General features: G+C 36.6%; 1 protein-coding gene across 3 annotated transcripts in view; it reads left to right on the top strand.

The window, feature by feature from the left end:
- CFAP54 (cilia and flagella associated protein 54) overlaps positions 1-24938 on the top strand; it is a 325575-nt gene that overhangs the window by 265626 nt on the left and 35011 nt on the right. For all 3 annotated transcript variants that reach the window (XM_032346701.1, XM_032346702.1, XM_032346700.1), the window contains 5 exons: positions 2280-2453; positions 3953-4173; positions 8526-8696; positions 20406-20515; positions 24421-24562. In XM_032346701.1, the coding sequence (XP_032202592.1) occupies positions 2280-2453; positions 3953-4173; positions 8526-8696; positions 20406-20515; positions 24421-24562 (818 nt within the window). The remainder of the gene's footprint in view (positions 1-2279; positions 2454-3952; positions 4174-8525; positions 8697-20405; positions 20516-24420; positions 24563-24938) is intronic.

Here is a 24938-nt window from a genome sequence, read left to right as displayed (position 1 = left end):
TCTCTTTTTTTTTTTTTTTCACGATTAGATCTACAAGTCACCAAGTCAACTAGAATCTATTCTTGTATATGGTGTGAGGCTGAATTCAAGATTATTTTTTCCATATGATATACAATTAACCCAGAACAATGTATTAAGAAGACCAACCTTTTTCACAATATTGCTGTGTCACATCTGTTTTAAACCAAGTATCCAAGTATATGGTGTAAGAGAGAAAGGTAGAAAGAGAGCAAAAGAGAGAGAGAGAATCAGTATGTTCTTATATTTATCTCATCAGAGATATAAATATAAGAATATTTTGCAAGACCACAAGGAGAGATGTGTGTTCCCATTGAAAAGGCCTACTACATAACAAGCAGCATGAATGAAAAAGACCTAGGCCTAGATGCAAAATGAAATTTTCAATCACCACAAATAATGAAGAGTTCATTAAAAACATTACAGAGTAAAGAAGATGGTCAAACACAGGAATGAGTATTTGACTAGCATCTGGCTTCTCCCGAACAATGATGGATACTAGAAAACAGTAGACTAAGACCTTTAAAGTTTTAAGGAAAGATGAGTTTCAACCAAAATCATATATTTAGCTAAACAATCAGTCAAGCATGACTGAGTTGAGTAACGACTCAACTGATTTTCTTTTGGTGAACTTTTTAAAAGTAAATTACTAGCAAATGTACCTCAGCACCCAAAGGTTAGAAACAAAGAAAAAAGTATGTGAGATAGGAGTAAAAAGAGAAGGAAGGAAGGAAGGAAGGAAGGAAAGGAGGAAGGAAATGGGATTAGGGAGAGGTTTGCGCAGTATTCCAAAAGTACTGGGAATATTCTCTTTGCTAAACTGGTTGGTAAGAGCATGGGAATTCATCTTATTATTCAAGAAAACATACATAGACCACTAACCATAAAAGTTTCTATTCATCTTTCTTCCTTTCCTTCCTGGAAGCAGTCATTATCCTAATAAATACCAATAAATATCCTAATAAACTACTATATATATGCTATAAATATATAAATATACGTGTGTGTGTGTGTGTGTGTTGTGACAATCTTTTCAGGATCTTACCATGCCCATTTTAAAGATGAGAAAATTAAAACTGAGGAAGTCAAAAGTCCAGAGAGGAGCAGAGAGGTTCAAGGTCACACTCTTGGGAGAAGTACATCTGGCATTTGAACTGTGACCCTACACTATATACTTTCTGCCTTATAGATCTAATTAATTCATTTTGCATGCCACCAAATGAATAGATTTCTGTTTATTTTTCCAAGTTTCCATTTTTTTGATATTACAACAATGGTGGCATGACTGTCTTCTACAAGAGTCCTCATGCACTTATACCACTTACGAGTATCTGCAAACTGAGGGGTTTGAAGTGGCGGGGGGATGGGAGGTTGGGGTACCAGGTGGTGGGTATTATAGAGGGCATGGATTGCATGGAGCACTGGGTGTGGTGAAAAAATAATGAATACTGTTTTTTCTGAAAATAAATAAATTAATTAAAAAAAAAAAGTATCTGCATTTCTAATTGCGTAAGATCTTGTCAAACTGCTTTCCCAAGAAGTTGCTCTTACAAGTAGTATATGAAGATACCAGTTGCCTTACATTGTTATCACTATTTGTTATTTTCAGATTTTAGTATCTGTCAATTACTGAGAGGTGGAAATTCATTTCATTTTAATTTGCATTTTTCTGATTTTTAACAATGCTAAAACTTTAGCTATTTGGGTCTCCTTTTCTATGAGTTGACTGTTGAAATTTTATGTCCACTTTTCTTTTGGACTCTGACTTTTCTTTATTGATTAGTGCAAGGAATTACACATATTCGAGAAAAACAATTCATACATATTCTAAATATTCTAAATATTTTTCTCCCGTCAGTGGTTTGTCTTTTAACTTTATTTTTTTTTTAAAGGATTTTATTTATCCATTAGTTTGAGAGAGAGATCACAAGCAGACAGAGAGGCAGGCAGCGAGAGAGGGGGAAGCAGGCTCCCCACCAAGCAGAGAGCCTGACGCGGGGCTCGATCCCAGGACCCCGAGACCATGACCTGAACTGAAGGCAGAGGCCTAACCCACTGTGCCACCCAGGCGTCCCTGTCTTTTAACTTTATGTTCGGTGTCTTTTGTGATATAAAAATGTTTTTTAATCAAATGTGGCCCTATGTGTCAGTCTTTCCTTTATGGGTTATGCTTTTTTTTTTTCATATGGTTATTTTTCGAGGAAAGCATAATATTTGCCTTACAAACTTTCTTCATTTACTGTTATTATTTTTACTTTTAGATAACTACCAAGTGGTCTTCCCGACTACCTATAGATGCTCTTATCAAAGTGATGGCGTGTGTGATAATACAGATGCTAGAAAAAATCCTCAGAATAAAGTGGATATTACATGGATTCTTCTACTGCGCTATTATATTCATCTGCAAAGGATTAATAACATGAGCAAACTGCTAGGTAGGTTTTGATGGGTTAAGAAAAACACATTTTCCAGTTCTTGTTAAGTCATCTTTCTTTTATAGAATTTTAAAATGCTATTGACATCTTTTTGGAGTGAACTCTTATCAGAATATGAAAATTTCAGAGGCTCGTAACCTGAGATACACAGATCTTTGGGTAGAATAGTATTTCTACATAGCTAACTTCCTCTGACATTCTATATATTTTATTTCACATATTTAAAAATATTATTGTAAGGATGTATCCAGAGGCTTCCCAAGACTGCCAAAGGGGCCCATGGCTCAAAACAGTTAAGAATCAGAGTGATCACAATTGACAGCTTATGAAATGAACAGTATGGAATTTTGACTTTAAGGAGAGAATGTTCCAGTATCCAGTATGTAAAAGAGAAAGGATACATGACTTCAGATAAGATATGTAACTTTATTGAGTATTTTTGTTTTGTTTAGTTTTTTTTGTTGTTGTTGTTGTATGATCAATGCTGTTTGAAGAACATCCAGAAAAACTGGGATAATCTGCTTCATGTCAGTCCCTCTTGTGTTTCTCACTGTGCTCATGAAATTGGTGATTTCATGTTGTTCATCAGTGCAGATAGTTGGAAAAGACAGTTTGACCCGTGTCAGGGCCCAGTGATGGAGAAGCTGGCAGGGCAAATAGGCTGAGTCACAGAGTTACTACACATGGTTATCAGGAATTAGCAGTGGGATAGAAAGCACACAGAGCGGTGTCAGGTGTAAAAGGTACATCACGAGAAGGGCAAGAATATAAGAAGTTTGAGCAGAGGATGTGGACATGAGCCAGTAGAGCACAGTCTGGCAATGCCTGCTCCATATCAACTCAGCTCACCTTTGAATTCACCTGCTGGCACCTGTCACACACCCACATTTTACTGCTTTTCTGCCCTGGGCTCTTCCTAAAACTACGGAGACTTGCTCAGCTCACTGTCAGGACAGCCCAAAATGCCAAGGATTCCACACATACTAACAAGGTAGGAAACTGGTAGAAAACATTCCAGTTTCCCAATCCCAGACAGTTCTACATGTTATTTTTCAGAAGGTCTTCAGCAGGACTGAGCCCTTATTGTCCAAAACTACAACCCATCCATTAACTCTCTGTTGGCTCTTCTCTCACTTCCTTTGTTCTCTCACTTATGCTCCTGAGATCATTTTTCAAATAAATTACCTGCACCTAAGTTTTTGCTTTAAGATCTTTGTCGGGGTAAGTCCCAAATGAGATGACTATGTAGAATATTTTGTATTTTCAAGACTTAGAACCTAAAGCAATATTCTCAAATGCTTCTGAAATTTTGTTTATTTCCTTGTGGCAAGAACCAATGCCATTAGTGTATAAGCTTAAAAATGGAGGAATTATACTGGCAACCACTAGCTGAGGTGGTGTGATTTATAGGGAGAGCAGTTAATGAGCAAATACCAACAATACTGAGACTGTTCTCTTGTCTAACGTGACTCTAAATTAACATATTTTTCTTTCCTAAGCGTCTCCAAAACCAGGATCTGGAATTTCATTGCCAGATGATACACTTCTCACGTCCCTTTTCAACTCTGGGCTGATTTTACGCCAAAAAGAAATGCATTTTTTCCTTAAAAGATTTTTACAGCTGTATTCTTCCTCTTGTATTGATGAATTTCCAAAAGAACTATGTCAAGGATTGGAAAATACGCTTTTTTTGGAAAAAGTCTTATATGACCCAGTAAAGGTACTGTTCTCAAACATATATGTTTGTAAAACTTCTTAGAATCATTGCTATATTTCTGAAGGAAGCACATTTGAGATAACTCAAGTGGATATCGTGTATTGTAAATTTCTAATTTGTATTTATAAAATGAATAAATCAAGTCATTTGCATTGAATTTTTCCAAACCAATATATATATATATATATATATATATATATATATATATATATCAGTCATTAAATTTGAATTCTCTTGACTTCGGACTTCGCCATATAGTACTTTCATTTTTATGATTATAAACTTGCTCATATCAGACATGTCCTGGTTTCTAAGCCCAGAGAAGTGACCTGAAAATGTGACTTCTTCCAAATTGAGAATCTTTGTTTATCTTGTTCTGCTAGATTTTTGGTTAGATGGTAATATATTTTTTAAAAAAAAACATTCTTGAACAAAAGAGTGAGGTTACTATTAATAAATTGTGATTTTAAAAAGTAGTGGGGAGACATACTAAGAGATCATTTAAGTATTCATTTAAAGAAGTGATTCTCAGTGAGAGTTATGGAGTGGCTGTCCAGGCAGTGCATTAGGATCCACATGGGAGGATTGACATGCCCAATGCCCTATTTCCTGCCCAGATTATAGATCATTTAAGAAATAAAAACGTTTAAGAGTTTGGGATTAAAAAAAATATCCACCCTGATGAGTCAGTGTTGACATTGCAGGATATAGTTTCTATTTACTGGAAATGGTCTTCCTAAAAACAAATAGCACAGTAGACAGACCAGCTGTGTTTGTTTGTTTGGTTGGTTTGGTCATTATAGGCCCCCTTAAAATATGTGTGGACACAGACCTTTTTAAAATCTGTCTCTTGGTGTGGCTCAGTCAGTTAAGTGTTTGTCTTTGCCTCAGGTCACGATCGCAGGGTCCTGGGATCCAGTCCCAACATCAGGCTCCTTGTTCAGGGAGCCTGCTTCTCCCTCTGCCTACTGCTCCCCCAGCTTGTGCTCTCTCAATCTCTCTCTCTAACAAATAAATAAAATCTTTAAAAAAATTAAAAAAAAATCTGTCTCATGAAGGAACAGAGAATAGTCACTCCCTACAAACCATTCTCTCCCAAGAAGAAAGAGCATAATTATGTATATCCAACATTTCTTTTTCCCCAAATTCCCCAGTCAAGTAGCTCTCCAGGGGAGAGGAGTGAGAAGAGCTGAAAGGCCAGCGACGTACTGTAAATGTCTGACCCTCGGCTGGGAAGGAAGCAGCAGGGGTGGGATGAAATCACTTCCCTCTAACACCAGATCCCCAATTACCCTCCTAGAAACTGTGACTCCCTTTGAGGATTACTGTCATGTGTCCCAGATGCCTCTGGTATTCATTCTGGCATAAGGGGCAGAGAATGAGAAGGTGGAGAACTATAGTTTTGTGAATGGATTCTTGTGACTATTTTGTATGAGTCTGGAAACCAATCAGTGTGATTTCTTAATATTCCGAAAGGAGCTCTGCTTGAGGATTTTAGTATTAAGGGCAGCCTACCATCGCCCATTTCCTAAGCATGAAGCTCCGAACAGAGAGCCTTGAATACACTGTAAATGTATGTGACATTTCTAATGGCAGCAGTGTTACCAAAGATTATTGTACCCTGTTTGCCTTTTTTTTTTTTTTTTAAATATAATTAGTGTAACACTCTCCCAGAATAATCAGCTCTGGAGATCACTGTCGCTCGCCTGACAGGTGCAAGCCACCTAATCATGTGTTCGTTTCACTGGGGTAGACAGCTAACGAGCATAGAGCCTTTTGGATTTTTTTAAAAAATAAACTGCAAGCTTGGCTGATTTTTATAATAACGTTTTTGAGCTTTTAATCACTCAGGAGGCTATTTCAATCAAACTCTTTACATAATTTGATACTTAATCCTGCCTTTCCTCCACAAAGAAATAGACGTCTTTCCAGAGAGATCATTGCTAGGTGCCAGGCTCATCAACGTGTGCGTCTGCATATTGTTAGGTCTATTGAAGCTCTGTGGTGGAAAAACAAAGATGCCAAACAAATTACATTAAAAATTCCTGGAAAAAAAATGATTAAAATTATGCACAATGCTGGGTGATTCATGTTTAGACTTGTTGTAAGGTCAAATATTTGACTAGTGTAAAGTGATTTGTTGTTTTTAGGACTGTGGCAAACAAGCTTCTCCTGGTAGGTCTGTTGTTTCATTCCTTTCAAAGAACAAATAAAACATATAAAAAATATTCAGTGTATGGTCCATCAATGAGCATATATACTTAATTCCATTAGCAAATAGATTTTATGTTTTTGTAAAGATAATGGAAAATTAAATGCCTCTTTTGATATTAACTTTTGTTACAATTTACCCTTATTAGATCATCATGTTAGTAAATGCTGAATATACTGAAATAGTAAAATATTTGCTTATTATTTTTCTCTCCTTAGTTATTTTTTTTCTGCTTAGTCATTAAATATGAATTCTTGCTAAAATAGTTGTCAGAACCTCTGAAAGGCACTTAGATATGAAAAAAATATAAGAAATTAGTTTTGGAATCGGTTATTTACCTGAATTTTTGGTGGACCACATGACATAGAATTAAGCTTAATTTAGCACTTTTAAATGATTATTTAAACATGATAGTCTTGTTTATTGTCTATTTTGGTTATGCTTTTAGTATCATAGTACTAATAAATGAGGATTCTGGCTTATAATATCCTTTTATGATGATAGTCTCTAGACATTTTTGTAAAGTTTTCATCTTTAATGTTATCCTTCAGTCATGACATATTTTTTCTTTTATCAGTAGACAACTTGAAAGGTCTGTGCTTTATTTCTCTTTTTATTTTATTTTGAAGACTCTCACTGACAGTCTTATATCTTGAATAAGCTCAGAAATAGTGGGAGGCACAAAGCTGTACAGAAACAACAGGCATTTCTTACTGACCACTTACATGTTCCCCTTCATCATCAAGCCTTAAGATACCTTGGATGTCAAAAGTTCACCAAGAGAATTGCGTCCAAGCTACCATGCTATAATCTTGGATTGAATAAGAGCAAGTTAATTTTGAAAATACTTTACATTCCATTAAAGAAGGTCCTTTTCAGATTTGAGGTATTATTATCACTATTATTATCTCTCTGGATAGACTTTTTTTTTTTTAATAGCAACCATGCTTTGTTTTCTGAGCTAGTTTTAAAAAACTGAATAATTTATCAAATTGCCAATTGCATCCTATACATATATGTTTCCTGAAAACTCCTGATTCAGGGACCTGGTTGCATCAAAGTAGGCTCAGATGCTCCAAGACTGAATTTACAAATCAACCACATTCATTTAAAGAAGGAATGAGATCAGTAGATTTTAATATTTTATAGCAAAAACTGTGTCTTATTTTGCATATGACATTGCAAAAAATGCTGTTGGAAAGTAGATATTATTTATTATAATCATACCTTCAGTTTATTCGCCACTGAATAAACAAGAAAAAAAGGAGATGTTCTTAGAATCTGTGATGATCTTGAGACTAAAATGATAGCAGTGACATTTTCCTCTCTACATCTTTAGTCTGGGAGAGTCACCAAAGTGGAAGACATTTGTTGAGTTCTATGGGTTTTTCTTTTTTTTCCCAAAGATTATTTATTTGAGAGAGAGAGAGACAACATGAGCAGGAGGGACAGAGGGGAAGAAAACCAGAGAAAGAGAATCTCAGATTTTGCACTGAGCAAGAAGCCCGAGGCAGGGCTCGATTTCACCACCCGGAGATCATGACCTGAGCTAAACCAAGAGTTGGACACCTAACCAACTGCACCACCCAGGCACTCTGAGTCCCATGTGTTTTGAAGCATATTTTTCTGTAGTAGAATCTTCTCTGGTAATCGGGAACAGTTTTAAAAGCAGAGAGAGTCAATTATCATATGGTTTCACTTATTTGTGGAGTATAACAAATAGCATGGAGGACATGGGGAGTTAGAGAGGAGAGGGGAGTTGGGGGAAATTGGAAGGGGAGGTGAACCATGAGAGACTATGGACTCTGAAAAACAATCTGAGGGCTTTGAAGTGGCAGGGGCGGGGTGGGAGGTTGGGGGAACCAGGTGGTGGGTATTATAGAGGGCATGGATTGCATGGAGCACTGGGTGTGGTGCAAAAATAATGAATACTGTTATGCTGAAAATAAATAAAAAATAAATAAATTAATAATAAATAAAAAATAACACAAAAACATTAAAAAAAAAGCTACACCTATAAAACAAACTAAAACAATTCCCAGAATTTTATAATGTAGAAAATACTGAATGGATATTGAGTGAATGTTTTAAATATTGAATGAATTTATTACCAGCAATTAAACTGCTTTTGATTTTCCCCTAGTTATGTCATGACACTTCTCTACACTCCAATTTATCATTAAATAAACTCTCTGCCAGCCCATCTTCTGGAGATGTGTCATCAGATATGAAGATACAAGATTTAAACAAAGAACTTTGCTTTCAGTGGTACATTCCTCCTCTAGAAAGACCTCCAAAGGACACAGAACCTATGGTATGTAATATAATCACAAAGATAAATCTTATATATAGATATAAAGTTTAACTTGACCATTATAACTTGAAAATAGGGTCCAGCTCCTTGTCATGTAGATGAAAATATCCAGCAATATAGAATCTATGTTGTCTAGTAGAATGAATCTGAAAATAACTAAGAAATCAGGAAAAGTCTGACTTGAGTTGAACATTTTTTCTTTTTCTGATCATCAAGGGATACTTTCCAGTGTGTCACCATAATATAGGATGTTTAATTTTTTTTTGAAGCCACCTCATCAATTTAAGGATTTTTTTTCTACTGTCTACTTTGCTAAGATTTTTTAATAAAATCCAAATCTTCTGCTGTGTCTATTAATATTATTTTATGATTTTAATATATTAATCGATTTTTAAAAATATTAAATCAATCTTATGTTCCTGAGATAAACTCAAATTGGTCATATATTAATTTTACTAGGTTCAGTTTATTAAAGTTTTGTATTGGATTTTTGCCACTGTTTAAGAGTAATATTGGGTTAAAATTTTCATTTTCATACTATCTTTGTCAGATATATTTTGTATCAAGATTTTGTTAGACGTATAAAGTGAGTTGATAAATAGCCATATTATTCTATTCTCTGGTGACATTTCTATAAGTTTAGAGTAAACTTTTCTCCTCAAATATTTGATAAGAACTCATAAGTAGGGACGCCTGGGTAGCTCAGTTGGTTGGACAACTGCCTTTGGCTCAGGTCATGATCCCGGAGTCCCTGGATCGAGTCCCGCATCAGGCTCCCAGCTCCATGGGGAGTCTGCTTCTCCCTCTGACCTTCTCCTTGCTCATGCTCTCTCTCATTGTCTCTCTCTCAAATAAATAAAAATAAAATCTTAAAAAAAAAAAAAAAGAACTCATAAGTAAAGCCATCTGATCCTAGTGGGGGGTTTTTGGTGAGAAGATAGAAAATTAGTAATTTAATTCTTAGTTGTTAGAGGCAGCCATTAAGCACTAGTGCTCATTTACTAGATGCCAGAAATGGTATCAGTTCTGATTGGGTCAATATCTGTTCTAATGGTTAGTACCCATGTCAAACCAAGCTTTAAATATTTTGACTATCACCCCTGTTTATAGAACATTGGAGTTTTCTGTTTCTTCTTGAGTCAGGTTTGTTTAAGTTTCTTTATCTAGGAATTTTTTCATTTTATTTAAAACTTCTCTCATACTTTTAATCTCCTCATTGTATTTGTATTGAAGTGTCCCTTTTCATTTCTTACATAGGTGGTTTGTGTATTTTTTCTTGATCATTGTCACCAGAGGTTTCTCATCAGTTAATTTTATTTCACTAATCCATATATCTTTCTTCTACTTTGTTTTTGTTTTGTTTTGTATTCTTTTCCTATGTGCTGACTTCTTAAGATAGATGTTTGGTTTTTTTTCTTTTTCTTTTTTTTTCTCCAAATCCCAGCTTTGCTGTTTATTAATTGTATAATCTTAAGCAAGATGTTTGTTTTAATAGTCCTTTTTTTCCTAATGTATACATTTGAAGACTATGGGTTTCTCTAAACAATGCTTTGGTTTCATCAAGCAAGTTTTATTACAGTATTATCATTATCATTCAGTTAAAAATAATTTTGAAATTTTTGTTATATATTATATATAATATTAGAGAAGTATCTTTTGTTATTTATTCTTAGATTATGTTGTTCTGTGATAATAAAAAAATGCTCTCTATGATTGATATTGTTGAAACCTGCATATTTTCTCCAGGAAAGGATTTATTGTGTAAATATTCCATTGCTCTTAAAATGAATGTGTGGTCCTCTGTTGCTAAGGCAGTGTTCTTATATATACCCAATAAGTAGTGTGGTTAGACTTGTTTCACAACCCCATTCTTGTTTGTTTGCCTTTAATTTTTAAAAATCATAAGTTATTAAAATAAGTATATTTAAATCTCTCATTGTGATTTTCATTGTTTAGTCTGTCAAATTTTGCTTTACGTAATTTGAGACTATGTTCTTATGTGCAATAAAATTAACTGTTGTATCTTCTTGGTGAACTAAACATTTTATCATTTTGAAATGACTTATGGCCTTTTTGTAATTATGGTTTTTTCTCATAAAGTCTGCTTTGTTTGATATTACTAAAGTAAAATGATTTTCTTGTGATTATTTTCACAGCATGGTCTTTATCCACCTTTTACTTTCAATCCTTTTGTATATTTGTGTTTTGTGTTTTTATCAAAGGCATGCATTTGGATATTTTCAAATGTAGTCTGACAATTTGTATTTGACTGGAGAATTTAATACATTTACATTTAATGTAAGTGCTAATATATTTGGTTTTAAATCTATCATGTTATTTTGTGTTTGGACTTGTCTTAACTCTTCTGTTTTTCTCTTTTCCCTTCTTTTGGATTATTTTTATCATTCATTTTTCCTCTATGAGTTTTGAAATTAGATACTTTTTTCAGTGCTTTTAGTGGTTAACTATAGGACAGCATATATACTTATCAAAGTCTAAAATTAATAAATATCTTTTTTCCTCTAATGACTTTTATATTACTGTGGAGCCTCTGGAGCCAGATCATCTGGGTTGGAATCCCAGCTCCATCACTTAATAATTTTGTGATCTTTAGTAGATTGGTTAACTTTTCTGTATCATAGTTATCCTTATCTGTAACTAGATATGACTAGGTAAATGCATAACCTCAATACATAGTAATTTTCATTTATTATTATCTGAAATTATTTTAAAATTATTCTGCTGTCTTAAAGTTTGATAACTTCAAATATACATGTAATACACTTGTTAAACATTGTTTGGAAGCTTTTAAAAAAATTAGCAACAATATCTTCTTATAGATACTTTAGCTGCCAACATCATATAGAAAAGAGAATAAACTGTGCCTTACCAGCAAAATTAAAGTTCGTAGCATATGGGGGGAAAAAACCCTTAGTTTGCTTTTAAGTGCACTTCATAAATTTATATCACACATATCACTCCTTGTTTTAATGTTCATTATTTTTATTTTTATCTAACTCTGAATATTTATCTTTATCCACACCTATGTTCATATGCATGGAAAGACATTTGCACTAGAGCTAATTAGGGAGCAGGAGGAGATGGGAGCAAGTATTTAGAATTAGTTTGATATCAGTCCTTGAACAATTGGAGAAAGAAAAGTGATTCACATTCTAGGAGAATCTTGATGAGAGGTCAAGGTTTTAAAAATGGAATAGGTGGTCACTATAGTCATTTGCAGAGGGACCTTCCACCATAGCATTCCTTTGATTGCTGCTCTTTCTAAGAAGAGCCTCAGGCTTTTCCCCATAAAACAGTTGACATATAGTTTTGCCCTGTTCAGCATTTTCATTTGCTTTTTGCCTCCTGCATTGGTCTACTCTTGCATTTTCCAGCTCTTGAGTGCTGTCCCCTCTAGCTGTGCCTCTGGTATCTTCTGCTGCTCCTTGACCCATGTGACCCTCCCTGTCAGATCGTGAAATCTCCTGGGCCTATACTTCTCTTTGCTCTTGAACATACTTCTCCCATTGTCCTCTTCATTCTGCCTCCTTAGGCTGGCAACCTGCTGCTAACTCTTGGTCAGTTATAGCTCTTTCTACTCTTACAAAAAAAAAGGAACTTTAACATATCACTCCCCAGGAACATTTAAAGTTATTTGTCAAGTTTTGAAAGTACTCTCTTTCCCACACTTTCCATGTCAAATCTATGCCAGATATTCCATATGCTTTTAAAAATAATAAATCTGCATAGTCTCTTTTGAGGAATTCAGTAATGTAGTTTTCAATTTCTGGATTCAAGAATGCTAATGGACAATGGAATCAATATTGTGTGGGTCTTGAGTAGTATTTTTTTTAAAGAAATTAAAGTGGGAAAAAAGCTTTCTGAATTTTTTGTTTCATGATATTGTTAGAAAGAAAATTTCTCAGATTGATTGATCTTCAGCATATGTCAGAATTTGTTTACTTGCTGGCAAGAGGAACAACCAAGTAATAAAAAAGTATATCCATTCAGGAAGGGTATGGATACAGAAAGATTACATATTTGGGAAATAGAATGTTTACCTAAGGAGCTAATTTTAAAAAATGAATAAGAAAGTATAAACTATAAAGTTCATTTTGCAAGCTCATAGAAATAAAAATATCACATTCGTATCAGCCTGAGACAGAGTGGTCTGAGAAGTTAATGCTATGACTCTATCTGTAGCTGATAGATAGCATCAACAGTTGTGTCTGACAATGAATATGGAGGCATGAACTGGTGTGAGACAGAGATTAGAAGGAGAGCACCAGCTAACAAATTGTGATTTAAACAGGTGGCTAGAGTGGTTTTCTTATGCCATAAGCAAAGTAGTTTTCCCATTTCTTAGTTTAGGGACATTTTTCTCCTCTTTGGTAATAAATATGTATGTATTGGGTCATGATAAAAGATGCAGTTGCTGACATAAATTTCAGTCAAAAAATTGAGAAACACTGACTTGGATGGACTGGATCTCCTCAGACCTAAGATTCTATCTTTTCAGAAGATAACAGTGAAATTTGTTTGATGATTTAAATATTGGTGTATTTGTACATTTATCTACTCATACTAAGTTTCAAGTTGAATAACTGGCTAAAGCTCATGAAACTACAAGATAATAGCAATAGTGAATGTAGAGCTTAGTATATTCTAGATGCTTTGCTTATAATAACTTCACAACTCTGTGAGGTGGGTACTATCCTCACCCCCATTTCACAGAAGAGGAAACTGAGGCACAGGATAGAGGAATGCTTGTTGGCAAGGAATCAGGATTAGATCAATCTGATTCCAAGTGTGAACTCCTCCAAGTCTGCAATCCTCAGCATGGTGCTTTGTTGAGTCCTCAGACAGTGGTCCTGGCTGCAAGCACTTCTAGCCTCTGGGTGGGATGGTGATGAAAATTAATATCTGACATAGGGAGTTGGAGTTTCCAGAGACTTAGAGGATTAGCAATGCAAGTTAACATCACTTGATTCATCCTACTCAGTCCTCTTTAGTTAATCTAGTATCTGAAGCAGAAATACCATTAAGAACTAAGGATGCTGGTGGCAGCAAAATAGAAATCCTGGAACTAGGGATTTTGACATAAAATTTTTAGATAATTCAGAGGAATGAACATTTCCATGCCACTGTACCTTTTAGAGTTAAGTTTATAACTTGGAAAAGTTTAACTTCTTAAGTCTGGGGGGTAGAAATTATATTATCCTATTTAACAAAATTATCTTTAGAGGAATATAGTAGAGTATACTAGAACCACATTATAAGCTCTTCCCTGGAATTTTGTTAGATACTAAACATTTTTTGAACAATTTAAGTGTCTTCTAGAGATAGATACTGAAGAGGCTTTGAGGGGCAATCATTTTAATGAAACTCCTGGACAAAGGCTTTAAAAATAATTGTGAAGAATAGCACAAAGACGCATAACTACAACTTAGCTTAAAAAGCTATAACTACAGACAGAGGTCTGATGACTCAGATTTGTCTTGTGAATACATCTTAGGACCTCTAGCTTTATTCTACCTCATCTTTGTGCTATTTTTAGCACCCAGAGTTCCCAGTAGGATGCTCTGGATCACAAGCCCAGCTTTAGAGTGAGACTTGAATTATGTTTATTACTTGATCAGACTCAAAGGAATGCAACTTGGAGCTAGCAGGAGGAAGGGCAATAAAGAAGCAGTAGGGGGACCTTCCGTTTGGTCTATGAGACCTAATTTGGAGGGAATCAAACTGCTACAAAAGCTATTGTTCTAAGTGCAGCTAGACGTCCAAGGCATGGTATTCAGAAACCACTGAAGATTTAGGCAAACAAGCGTAATCAAGTGCAAGAAGTCTGATCAAGCAAAGCACTGAAAATTGGGACTCCATGTGTCAAGTGAAGACAGAGTTGGGAAGAACTGGAAAAGTTCTTGGAGATAAGTCTGATCAATGTAGAATTCAATCCTAGATAGTCTGGGAATGAGAGATATGGAGCTGGTGATCCTTTCTGGAGATCTTTATAGCCCTGGCTAGAGCCAGACTGTATTTCATGGTCCCAAATAAGCATACTTTGCATTCAAGATAAGCTCAGTCCTATATCCTGAAGGAAGAGTTAGGGTTCCTGGGAAAACTACCAAGTCGTAGTAAATGCAAAAGCTCAATGTTATCAGTGCTCTAATTCAGAGATCATACAGATGCCTGGGGCTTCCCTCTGAGGTGCCCTGGATTCTGGGTCTTGTTGGCCAAGTGACTAGTGGGAAGCTGGTGCTGCAGATGAGACCCAAAATTACACCCTCTTTCTGGAAGCTGGGGAAGACAAAGGCTGCATAAAGGAGGCAGGGACTGGTATCAAAGAGTGAAGAACCAGCAGCATTGCCATTCTTTGGAAACTCACTAAAAATACAGAATCTCAGGTCTCCCTCCAGACCCACTGAATCAGAATATCTCCCAAGTAATGTATACATGTTTAACTCTGAGAAGCACTAACCCATTGCTTCCAAACCACCCCATAGCTCCAATGATGATTCTCCAAGAAGCTACTGCATTGCAGCTTAAACAGTAGGCTCCACTGGAAAGCTTTTCTGGCTTCTCTTAGTACCACCCATATGAAATTTCAGAACTGTAAAGAAGCTAAGAGAATGTTTATCTGATGCTCTCATTCTACTGAGTAAGCCAAGTCCCATATGGGTAGAGTGACTTGAATAATGCCATAACTTATTAGTGACAAAAATGAAAATGGGGACCAGAGTTCCCATTTGGGGGTTTCTTCATATGGATTTCTTTATAACGTGCATATAGCTTAGCTGCTTACTAACTAATTAATAAAGTGTTGATTGAGTGCTACTGTATACCAGGCATTTTGTTAGGTGATTAAGATACCAAGGTGAGGAAGTAATGAATCAAATCCATCTACCAGAGGAGGGACTCTTTTTTCACCCATTGCTGGGGTTAAGAGATTCCCCAGTCAAGTCAGTTTAAATACAGTATTCCTCAATGTTTGTCAAAGACACATCACTTCTTTGCCTTTGGAAAACAAGTCTTTGCAGAAGTGAGAAAGGGAACATTGGAAATTTCAACATGGGTGTATTATCTTCTACAGAATCCAGTCCTGAGTATGCAAGGTGTTATAGGGTAATACTTATCCCTGAGAAGTTGGGACAGTTGGGAATAGAACTAAGCACATGGATTCAATGAAGATAGCCTGGGTGGTCAGATGGGAAGCTGGGTTGGGTCCAAAAGAATATGGAGAGTGAGGTACCAAGCAAGGTAGGCCGAGGAGCCAGGAATGGTCATGAGGCTCACAACCACAGCAGTGATGTTCTGAGCACTTCACCCCTACTCACTGCATCCTCACATGATCCATGGGATGGGGATTAACATATTTCCATTTTATAAATGAGGTAAGTAAAGGCGTAGTGTTTCCATAATTTGCCCAAATCACACAGCCAGTAAGTGGTAGAAGCAAACCAGGCCTCTGACTCCAAAGCCCAGGCTCACAACAAATATGCAAGTGAGTTTATTGTTGGTTGTTTTAACTACTGCCCTATTTTATCCAAGCCCGTTTGATTTCTGACTGTTATTCCTTGAATTCAGTTGTGCCATGCTCAGTTAGAAAAGGTTTTAAAATTGTATTGCAAAAGCATTGACAAGTGTCAGCCTGAGGAGGAAAAAAGTCATTATCAGGGTTAAATATAAAGTATATTATCCATTTAAATTTTTCCATTAACACGCTTTGGGGAACTTCATTAGCTCTTACAAGATGTAATGAAATTTTCAGAAATATGAAGATATTAATTAACATGTAGCAGGTGCTGTGAGCACTACTAAAAATGTATAATGTCACTCCTGTCCACAGGGATTTTGTATGCTAGCCTGGAGTCAAGGTTAACAAACACAAAGCAAGAGCAAACACCATAAGACAGACGAATCTCTCTGGGACTCATTTCATTTTTCTTTTCAGAAATGTTTCATCAAAATTTACTGTAGTTTGAAAAACCAAATTTAAAAGACTTTTAACGAATAAAAAGAACATTTCTCTGTCTAGCTGTCCACATCCCAGAATTCCAGCATTAGATACAATTACTTTTAACTCTCAACTGTCTCTTGGTTGGGTCCCCCCCCATTATCTAAATTACATGCTCACATGATAATTCTTTGAGTGATGAACCTCACCTCACACACTGCTGTGGAAGATGAAGGCAAATATCAACCTGTTTTTTTACCCCTCACGTACATTCTTCCGTTCCACACATTCTCTTAAATGAGTTCTGTCATAATTCTTAAACCCATAGCTGGTATTCACAACTGTGTAAATATCACTCACAGCTGAACCAAATAAGGTCTATTTCCTTACTTCCTGACTTCTATCCTAAAGAAAAAAAAAACACCTGCTTTATTTTTGTTTGACTTCATGTTTCTCTGTATTCTAGAATATCTCATTTTCCCTAAATTTCAAAAAGCTGTACAGTTCTTCTCTATATGGCCAAACTCATTAGTTTACTTCTCATTCTTTTATTGTCTTCTTCAGAGACATGATCCAAACTGGACTGATTGCTCTCCTGAATCAGATAGCATCATAAGAGCTCATTAAGCATCCTCCTGAGAATTCCTTCATCTCTTTCTGAGATGGATTCCCTGGGTCCCATGTTTTTCTCTATCTTGACTTGCTCTCTCATGTTGAATATACACATCTTCCAGCTTCCCAACAAAGAGTGTGTTGGAGGTTCTGATTATTCAAAGAACACACCATATAATATATTCCACAAAGTAGTTCAGGAAGATTTTGGTAAAGGATAAGTAATGGCAGGATAAAGTAAGTACAGATAACCATTAGAGACAGTCAAGATGCTCAGGAACAGTTTCCAGGGTCATTGCTCAGTTGCACAGAAACACACATCATCTACAGATCATGAGCTAACCAAAATATGGTAAGATATCTTGGTCTCAGAAAGCAGATGTCTCATCTGAAGAGGAGTCTTTCATACCTCTATGTTCATATAGTCCATACCACATGTGGGGCCAGATTCAGTGATAGAAAAGAAGAGAACAATAGAATCCAGATGCAATTCATCAATATGTATATTTTCTACAAAAAAAAAAAAAAATGCTGACAAGACGGCACAGCCTGCCAGCTAGTGTGTTTTCAGAACCAAGGACAGGGCTGCATAGTCAGTAGGTAGTACGTTTCATTTAGTTTGGCCAGGGCCAATACCATGACTACAGTCCCCTGAGATGCTAACAGGTTGCAACAGATTGACTGAGATTGACCCTGGTACTTACACAGAATATAAAGAGACCTTGACTGTCTGACAAAAGTCATCATTTTAAGGCTTACTTCATTGTTCCCTAGGCATACACTTCTAGTTTGAAAATTATTTTCCCTCAAAACATGGGAACATTGCTCCATTGTCTCTAGCAATCCTGCATTGCTATTAAGTCTGGTCCTATTCTGATTCCTAGTTCGTCCTTTTGATTTTTTTTTTCCCTCTGGAAGCTCTGGGGATTTTCCTTCTGTCCCCTGGTTTCTCAAATTCCGATATGATCCTTGGTTTTAACTCTTTCATCCACACAGCCCCTTTCAATCTGGAAGTACAGCCTTTAGTTCAAGAAGAATTTTTTTCTTTGATAATTTCCTCCTTTGGTTATCTCTACATCTGCTAGAATTATTATTCAGATATTGATTTAATTAGATTGAGTATTTTCATCTTTTTTTTTTTTTGTTTTGTTTTTTTTTTTTTTTTTTTTTTTTTCCCCTGTTACCTATGTTTTCAAATTAAGGTGAACTTCTGGGAAGATATATATTCAACTTTATATTTCAACTCTTTTGTTGATTGTTTAGTTGTTGTTATCATATTTTTTTAGTTTTTAAGAGCCCTTTATTTTTTCTGTTCATTTTGACAGCACTGCGCTCTTGATTTACAGATGAAATATAGTCTTATTCTGTTTGAAGATCTCAATTATGGTTTCATTGAAGTTCTCTTCTGCTCTCTGTACCTGACTCTTCAAAATCCTTTCTTATATTAGTTTTGGCCTCTACCTTTCATTTCATGTCTGGTGACCCTTGGCTATTCATTCATGTTTGAAGGTGCTAAAAAGTGTATCAGGTTAGACTTATTGATTTGTAGACCTCATTGTAGGGTAACTGCAGGAGCCAGAGGTTTCATTGCAGGATTCTGAAATGTCAGTACCCATGGGTCTTTTCTCTTTGTCTGGTCAGTTTCCTCAAAAAGGATCCTTTTCAACCACTGTCTGGTTTCCTATATCCTGGGCAGGGCCTGTAGTGGGGTAGGGGATATCTCGTGTTTAGAATACAGACTTTCACTTAATTCCTATGTTTCCTTTTTTTTTTTCCCTTTAAGATATATTTATTTTAGAGACTGCTCATGTGAGTGGGGGGAGGGACAAAGGGAGAGAATCCTGAAGCAGACTCCCTGCTGAGTGTGGAGCCTGATGCAGGGCTCCATCCCACAACCATATGATCATGACCTGAGCTGAAAGCAAGAATTGGATGCTTAACTGACTGAGTCACCCAGACACCACCTCCAGTGTTTTCAGTTCAGCATCTCACCCCTGTTCCTAATGACCCTGAGAACAGATCTCTGATTTGGTCTCAGCAGAGAGGAAAATGGAAGAAGTTTGGCCACAGACAAGGCAAAGAAAGTGGGAAAATCTGGTTGCATGGGCTCATTGAAGGGATGGGAGGGAGGTTGTCTAAGATACCTGGCATCTCCAGTTCCAAGGCTTTCCAGGGCACTCATCACACTTGGCAACCCCTCCAAAGGCAGTTAGGACATAGCCTTTCCTTTTCAGGGTCACCCAGTGCTCTTCTGAGTACCTTCTGTCCTTCAATGTGTTGCTAACATTTCTTGTCTGCTTTACCTCCTCTCTTCTTATCGGTCTTTGTAGTTTTATGGCTTTTTAAAGACATACTTTACTCTTATTTTAGTTTGATTATCAAAGAAGCAGAGATAAATGCCTGCACTTAATTAGTCAGTTTTGACTACCAGCTCTGGGCTTTAGCTTTCTTATATTTAAAATGAAGGATTCAGACCAGATCCTCTCTAAGGTTCTTATAAATCTCAAATTCTGTGACGATGACCATAAACAGGTGCTCTTAATTATGGAATTGACTTTAAGGATTGTCAAGGTGGAAACAACAGGGAAATTACCAGAGCATGAGCCATTAGGATAAATTCTAAATTAGAGGTGGGGACCAGAAAGTTATATGTAGGTTGAAGAAATGGAAAGAGGAAGGAAGAAGCATAAGTGAGGCATGGGGCAACTGTGACCACAGGTGGAAAAGGGGCATGTTGAGAAGTAACTAGAAACAAGGTTGGATATGCACTAATTACATATTTCAAACTTACAGAGGGCCTTCAAAGGCTGAGATTTAAACTTAATTGTAGTAAAAAAAAATGTGACTCTTTAAAAATAATATCAAATGATGTTTATCTTCACCTCAAACTTTGTACAATTCTCATTTGCATCATTCCTCTTTTAAAAAATAAATTAAATTTAAAAAAAATGAAACAAGGGGCACCTGGCTGCTCAGTCCAAGCCCCACATTAGGCATGCACCTGGCTTTAAAAAATTATTTAAAGTGAATTGAAAAAAAAAAAGTTGTTTTCACTTTCAAGGAAAGCCTCTAAAATTTAATGATATTATTTTGAGGCAAATGTAGTTTTGATGTCACATTTTATGTCTTTTAATTTTTTATAGGTTTTATTGTTGTATGCCTATAACATGAAGCCCCGGAATATTTCAGATGCTGTACCTAATAGCTCTTATTGCAACGTCTCTATTGGCTCTTTCTGGGTTCCACTGAACAGGCAAGTAATAAATAATTTCCCACAATTCTGCTGATACTTTCTTTGGAACAGGTTGTCTTAGTAATGTACAAGGTAAATCACAGGAGAAGTTTTAGAAGAGTTCTTTAGAAGAACCTTCCTTTTATTTAGAGGGGTATGATACTGCAGTGGTTAAGAGCATGAACTCTGAAGCTAGCCCACTTTGGTTCAAATGCCAGTCGTGCCGTTTACTAACTTTGTACAGGTTACTTAACCTCTCTGTACCTCAGTCTCCCTATAGATGAATTGGGTATAAGAATAATAATAGTACTTAGAATTGTTGGATAAACAGTTCCTGATATTTCATAAAGATTATAAAGAGTACGAGGATATTGTCTATACTGTATTTTGTCTGTAATTTGGGGTGTATTTAACAAATAACGTGTGGCTCTGCATTGGGTTGCCATATTAAGCACAGGCTCTACCACGTCCCTTGTCCCACCTGTCCCCTGTGTCCGATCCTATTTTATATTGTTCCCCATGTCAACAGTCTCTGCCTCAGCTGGGTTGTCTTCCTTCCTTTCCATCGAATGTGGCATATTTCTAATTTTTGCTCTTGCCTGGCTTCTCTCTTTTCCTACTTTACCAAGTTCCTAGTTCGTTTTTTAATTTTTTTCATTGCGTAGTTCATTTAGTTTTGATTTCCATTGTTCATTGCTCTTTGAACTCAGCCCCCATATCCTCAGTTGTAAAACGGAAATAATATCTACTCTGCCTGCCTCTCGGGGTTATGGTTAAGATCAACCCGGACAATGTATGCACATACTCTGAAAGGCCAAAAGCACTGGGCAGATGTCAAGTCTCATTACTAAACCCTGTGTCTGTCAGTGTCAGCTCTTTGCCCTGCTAGGCACCTTGTAAGTGCTTAGTGAACAGAGACTTGGTGCTTCTCTGTTCTTCCCTGACGAGCCTTGTTCATGCTCCATGATTTTCATTTTGAAGGACTTCTTGGCCTCACCTTAAAAGAGAATAAAACAAGAGATGTTTCAAGAACTGGCATATTTTCAATTATTCAGTCAATTTTCCTTTTTATTTTTTCCTTTTTTCCCCAGTGAAATGGCAGAAAATCTAGACATAGGACCTACACCAGCCCAGCTCAGTAACAAAGTGGGGGAAATTATACACTTGCTTTGTATCCAGAAACATGGCAGGATTTTTTATTTTTTAGAATCACATAATGAAAATGATTATAATTTCTTCAGAGTAGAATGTAATCAAACTGACAGGATTCTTTTTTATCCAAAAAGTTCCTAATTTGGATGTGTTTATGAGCAGTCGTAGGTTTACTAAAATTAGGGACATGCACCAGAACAGAGGGAGGTTCCTGACAGTCTCTCATCTAGCCTGTCCCTCAGTGGTGTGGGGAAGGCTGCCTGTTTCTCTCACCTAGGCTGGCATTCCTTGTGTTCTTAGGAGGGTCAAGGTGAGATCAGTATGTGAGGATTGCTCTTGTTGACCATCTTTCAGAAGGCAAAGTAAGAAAAAGGTCAGAAAAAATAGGCTAGAGAGGGAACCTGAATAGCTTTTCAAATTGGGCAGTCCTCCTTCAGTTGTTCATTTCACTTCCTAATCTCCAAATTAAATACTCACAGAGGAAACACATTTTAATTCTTTGCATTTTTCTTACGGCAGCAAAGGAAAAGAAAGTGTTCTCATTAAACACGCATAAAGGTTTGTATGTAGTTCTATCTAATTACGCTCTTCTAACCAAGATCCAGTTGCCTCCCTACCGTTTCTGTCTTCATGTCTCCTGCCATCCACATTTCTACTTCTGGCTGGGTGCTGTCTCCACCGGGCCCCACCAGCCCAGGAGAGTGAGTGGGCATGAATCAGTAAATGAGAGCACAGGTCTAGCCCAAATGGGATGATGGATTTGTTTGTGGGCCATCATGGAAGTTCAAAACCTGGACTCAGCATTGATGTGGACAAAGAGGTGAAGATGTATAATTGGCAAAATTTGGGGGCAAATGGAGTTATAAGGTTCAGGGCCTGAAGCAGAGATGCTAGGTCTTCTGATGTTGCTTCTTGCACAGGCACCCAGCCTGCTTAGCTCCGTCTCAACCTGCATTTTACAGAATTGGACCAGGCCATTTATTTCTGAAGCAGAGAATACAGCTCTGGACATTATTGACAACCTGAAACCCAAACATCAAAGAATACTTTATCCTTCCTGCAATTCCATGTATTAGAAAGGAAAGCTCTGTTATTTTTGGAAGAGAAATAAGAATTCTAAGAATTCTTTCTCTGGATTTTAGAGTGACGAATGGTATGTTAGAATATCATCTGTCCTTCACCTGGTTTCTTGTGGTTAAGAATGTAGGTAGTTACATCATTTCATCCTTACACAATGCTGTGAAGTAGATGACCTGGGTTTTATCATTCAGTCTTGCAGTAAGAGGCATATCAGGGCCAGAGAGGTTAGGTGACTTGTCGAGGGTTCCATGCTGGTGTGTGATGGAACCATCCATGACTCACCCAGGTCCTTTGAGTCCTATCCTCTCTCCAATGCATCAAGTAGCTTTTCTAGCACTATTGGAGAGTACCATTTTTTAAAATGGATATATTCCAAGTAAACTTTCAATAACAGACCTTTACATATTAATCATTGCCTTTTTAATAGAAGAGTTTCTTTTTAAAATTTTTTAATAATTTTATATATATATATGTATATATATATATATATATATATATTTTTTATTTGACAGACAGAGATCACAAGTAGGCAGAGAGGCAGGCAGAGAGAGAGGGAGGGGGAAGCAGGCTCCCGCCAAGCAGAGAGCCTGATGCGGGGCTTGATCCCAGGACCCTGAGATCATGACCTGAGCCAAAGGCAGAGGCTTAATCCACAGAGCCACCCAGGTGCCCCATGTAGAAGAGTTTCTTAAACATAAAATTTCAGGTCCTCTTATTTAATTAAAGATAATATTTAACCTTCTTTTGCTGAGAACCATCATTATGATATCAAGTATTATACCATAGTGTGGATGAGGACTTTGTGGAATATCAGAAAATAGACATTCCTGCATACATTCCTGATGTCAGTTTGCTTTTATGGATCATTTATGCGTTTCTCATAAAAGTTACCCTCTTTCCCTGGATGGAGACACCAACATGACTGCGTGCGCCTGTGCGCGCGCGCGCACACACACACACACACACACACACACGCACACATGTGCTAGGCCTGTAGCCTGGAATCACCACGGCCATCCAGGTAGCTCTTTGCCTCCTTCAACTGCTTCAAATGCTTTTGCATCTCCTGACTCCACTTATCTGTCAGTTTGCCTCTGCCTTCAGAGTACCCCCTGTTCGCTGGTCTGTGGCTCTAGAAGTTTCCCATCTTTAATGTAATAGCCACTGTGTCCTCTACCTTCCTTCTTGGTTTTTGATTTTCCTTCTTTCTTGATTCTTCTCCCTACCCTTCCACTCTCCCACCTACAATACATTTCATTGTTGTAGGCTCATTGACTGGCCTTAATTCTTACCTTCAAGTCAGCAAGGCAGTCATAGCATGGCATCAAGATTTACACAGGAGCAAACTTTTGTCATTGCCTGGACTTTCCTTGCCTACGTAGATGTTTTATTTTCTTTGTTTTCATCTTAATAAATATTTTGGATGTGTGCCTTTTTCGGTTTTGTGCCTTTGCCAGTCATTTTATATCTGTTTGAATACATAACTAGATCATAAACCTTATACAGGTTAGAATTATATCTCTTTGCTCATGTTTCCTAAATGAACAAATGATTGAATGAATGATGTTTAGGGATGCCAGAAATCCATGTGTTAATAACTTTGGATTTACTTTACATATATTATTGATTCTGGCAATAAATGAATGCCTTTCTTACATTTTTAAGTAAAATACATATCTATCTGTTATTTTTAGAGTTATTTCAATTCATGAGAAACTATCTAATCTTAAGCAAATAGCTGAAATATCATTGCCAGCAACTCCTGAAATTGCTTCAGATGACAATGTATCTGAAATGCAAGAAATGGAAGAGAAATCAATTGATAAGGAAATGGAAGTAAGTTATTTTGGAAAATTGTACTGCCGTTGCAGCATGGGTGTCATTTTATCTAATTATTTACATGATTTAACTAAACTTGAACTTTGTGGTTCTTCTGTTCTCTATTTTCTCTCTTTAGAGTATCAGAAATGATCCAACTTTTTTTGATACATAGGTAGTGTTTCCTTCAAAGCTCTTCTAAACTTACCAATTATAAGAATCTGATGGTGAGAGGGAGGGTGGGAGAGGGTGGCTGTGTTATGGACATTGGGGAGGGTATGTGCTATGGTGAGTGCTGTGAAATGTGTAAGCCTGATGATTCACAGACCTGTACCCCTGGGACAAATAATACATTATATGTTAATTTAAAAAATATCTGATGTGAATGAATACA

This window comes from Mustela erminea, chromosome 6, assembly GCF_009829155.1.
Source record: "Mustela erminea isolate mMusErm1 chromosome 6, mMusErm1.Pri, whole genome shotgun sequence".
Taxonomy (NCBI): Eukaryota; Metazoa; Chordata; class Mammalia; order Carnivora; family Mustelidae; genus Mustela; species Mustela erminea.
This window is presented reverse-complemented; position numbering and strand designations above follow the sequence as displayed.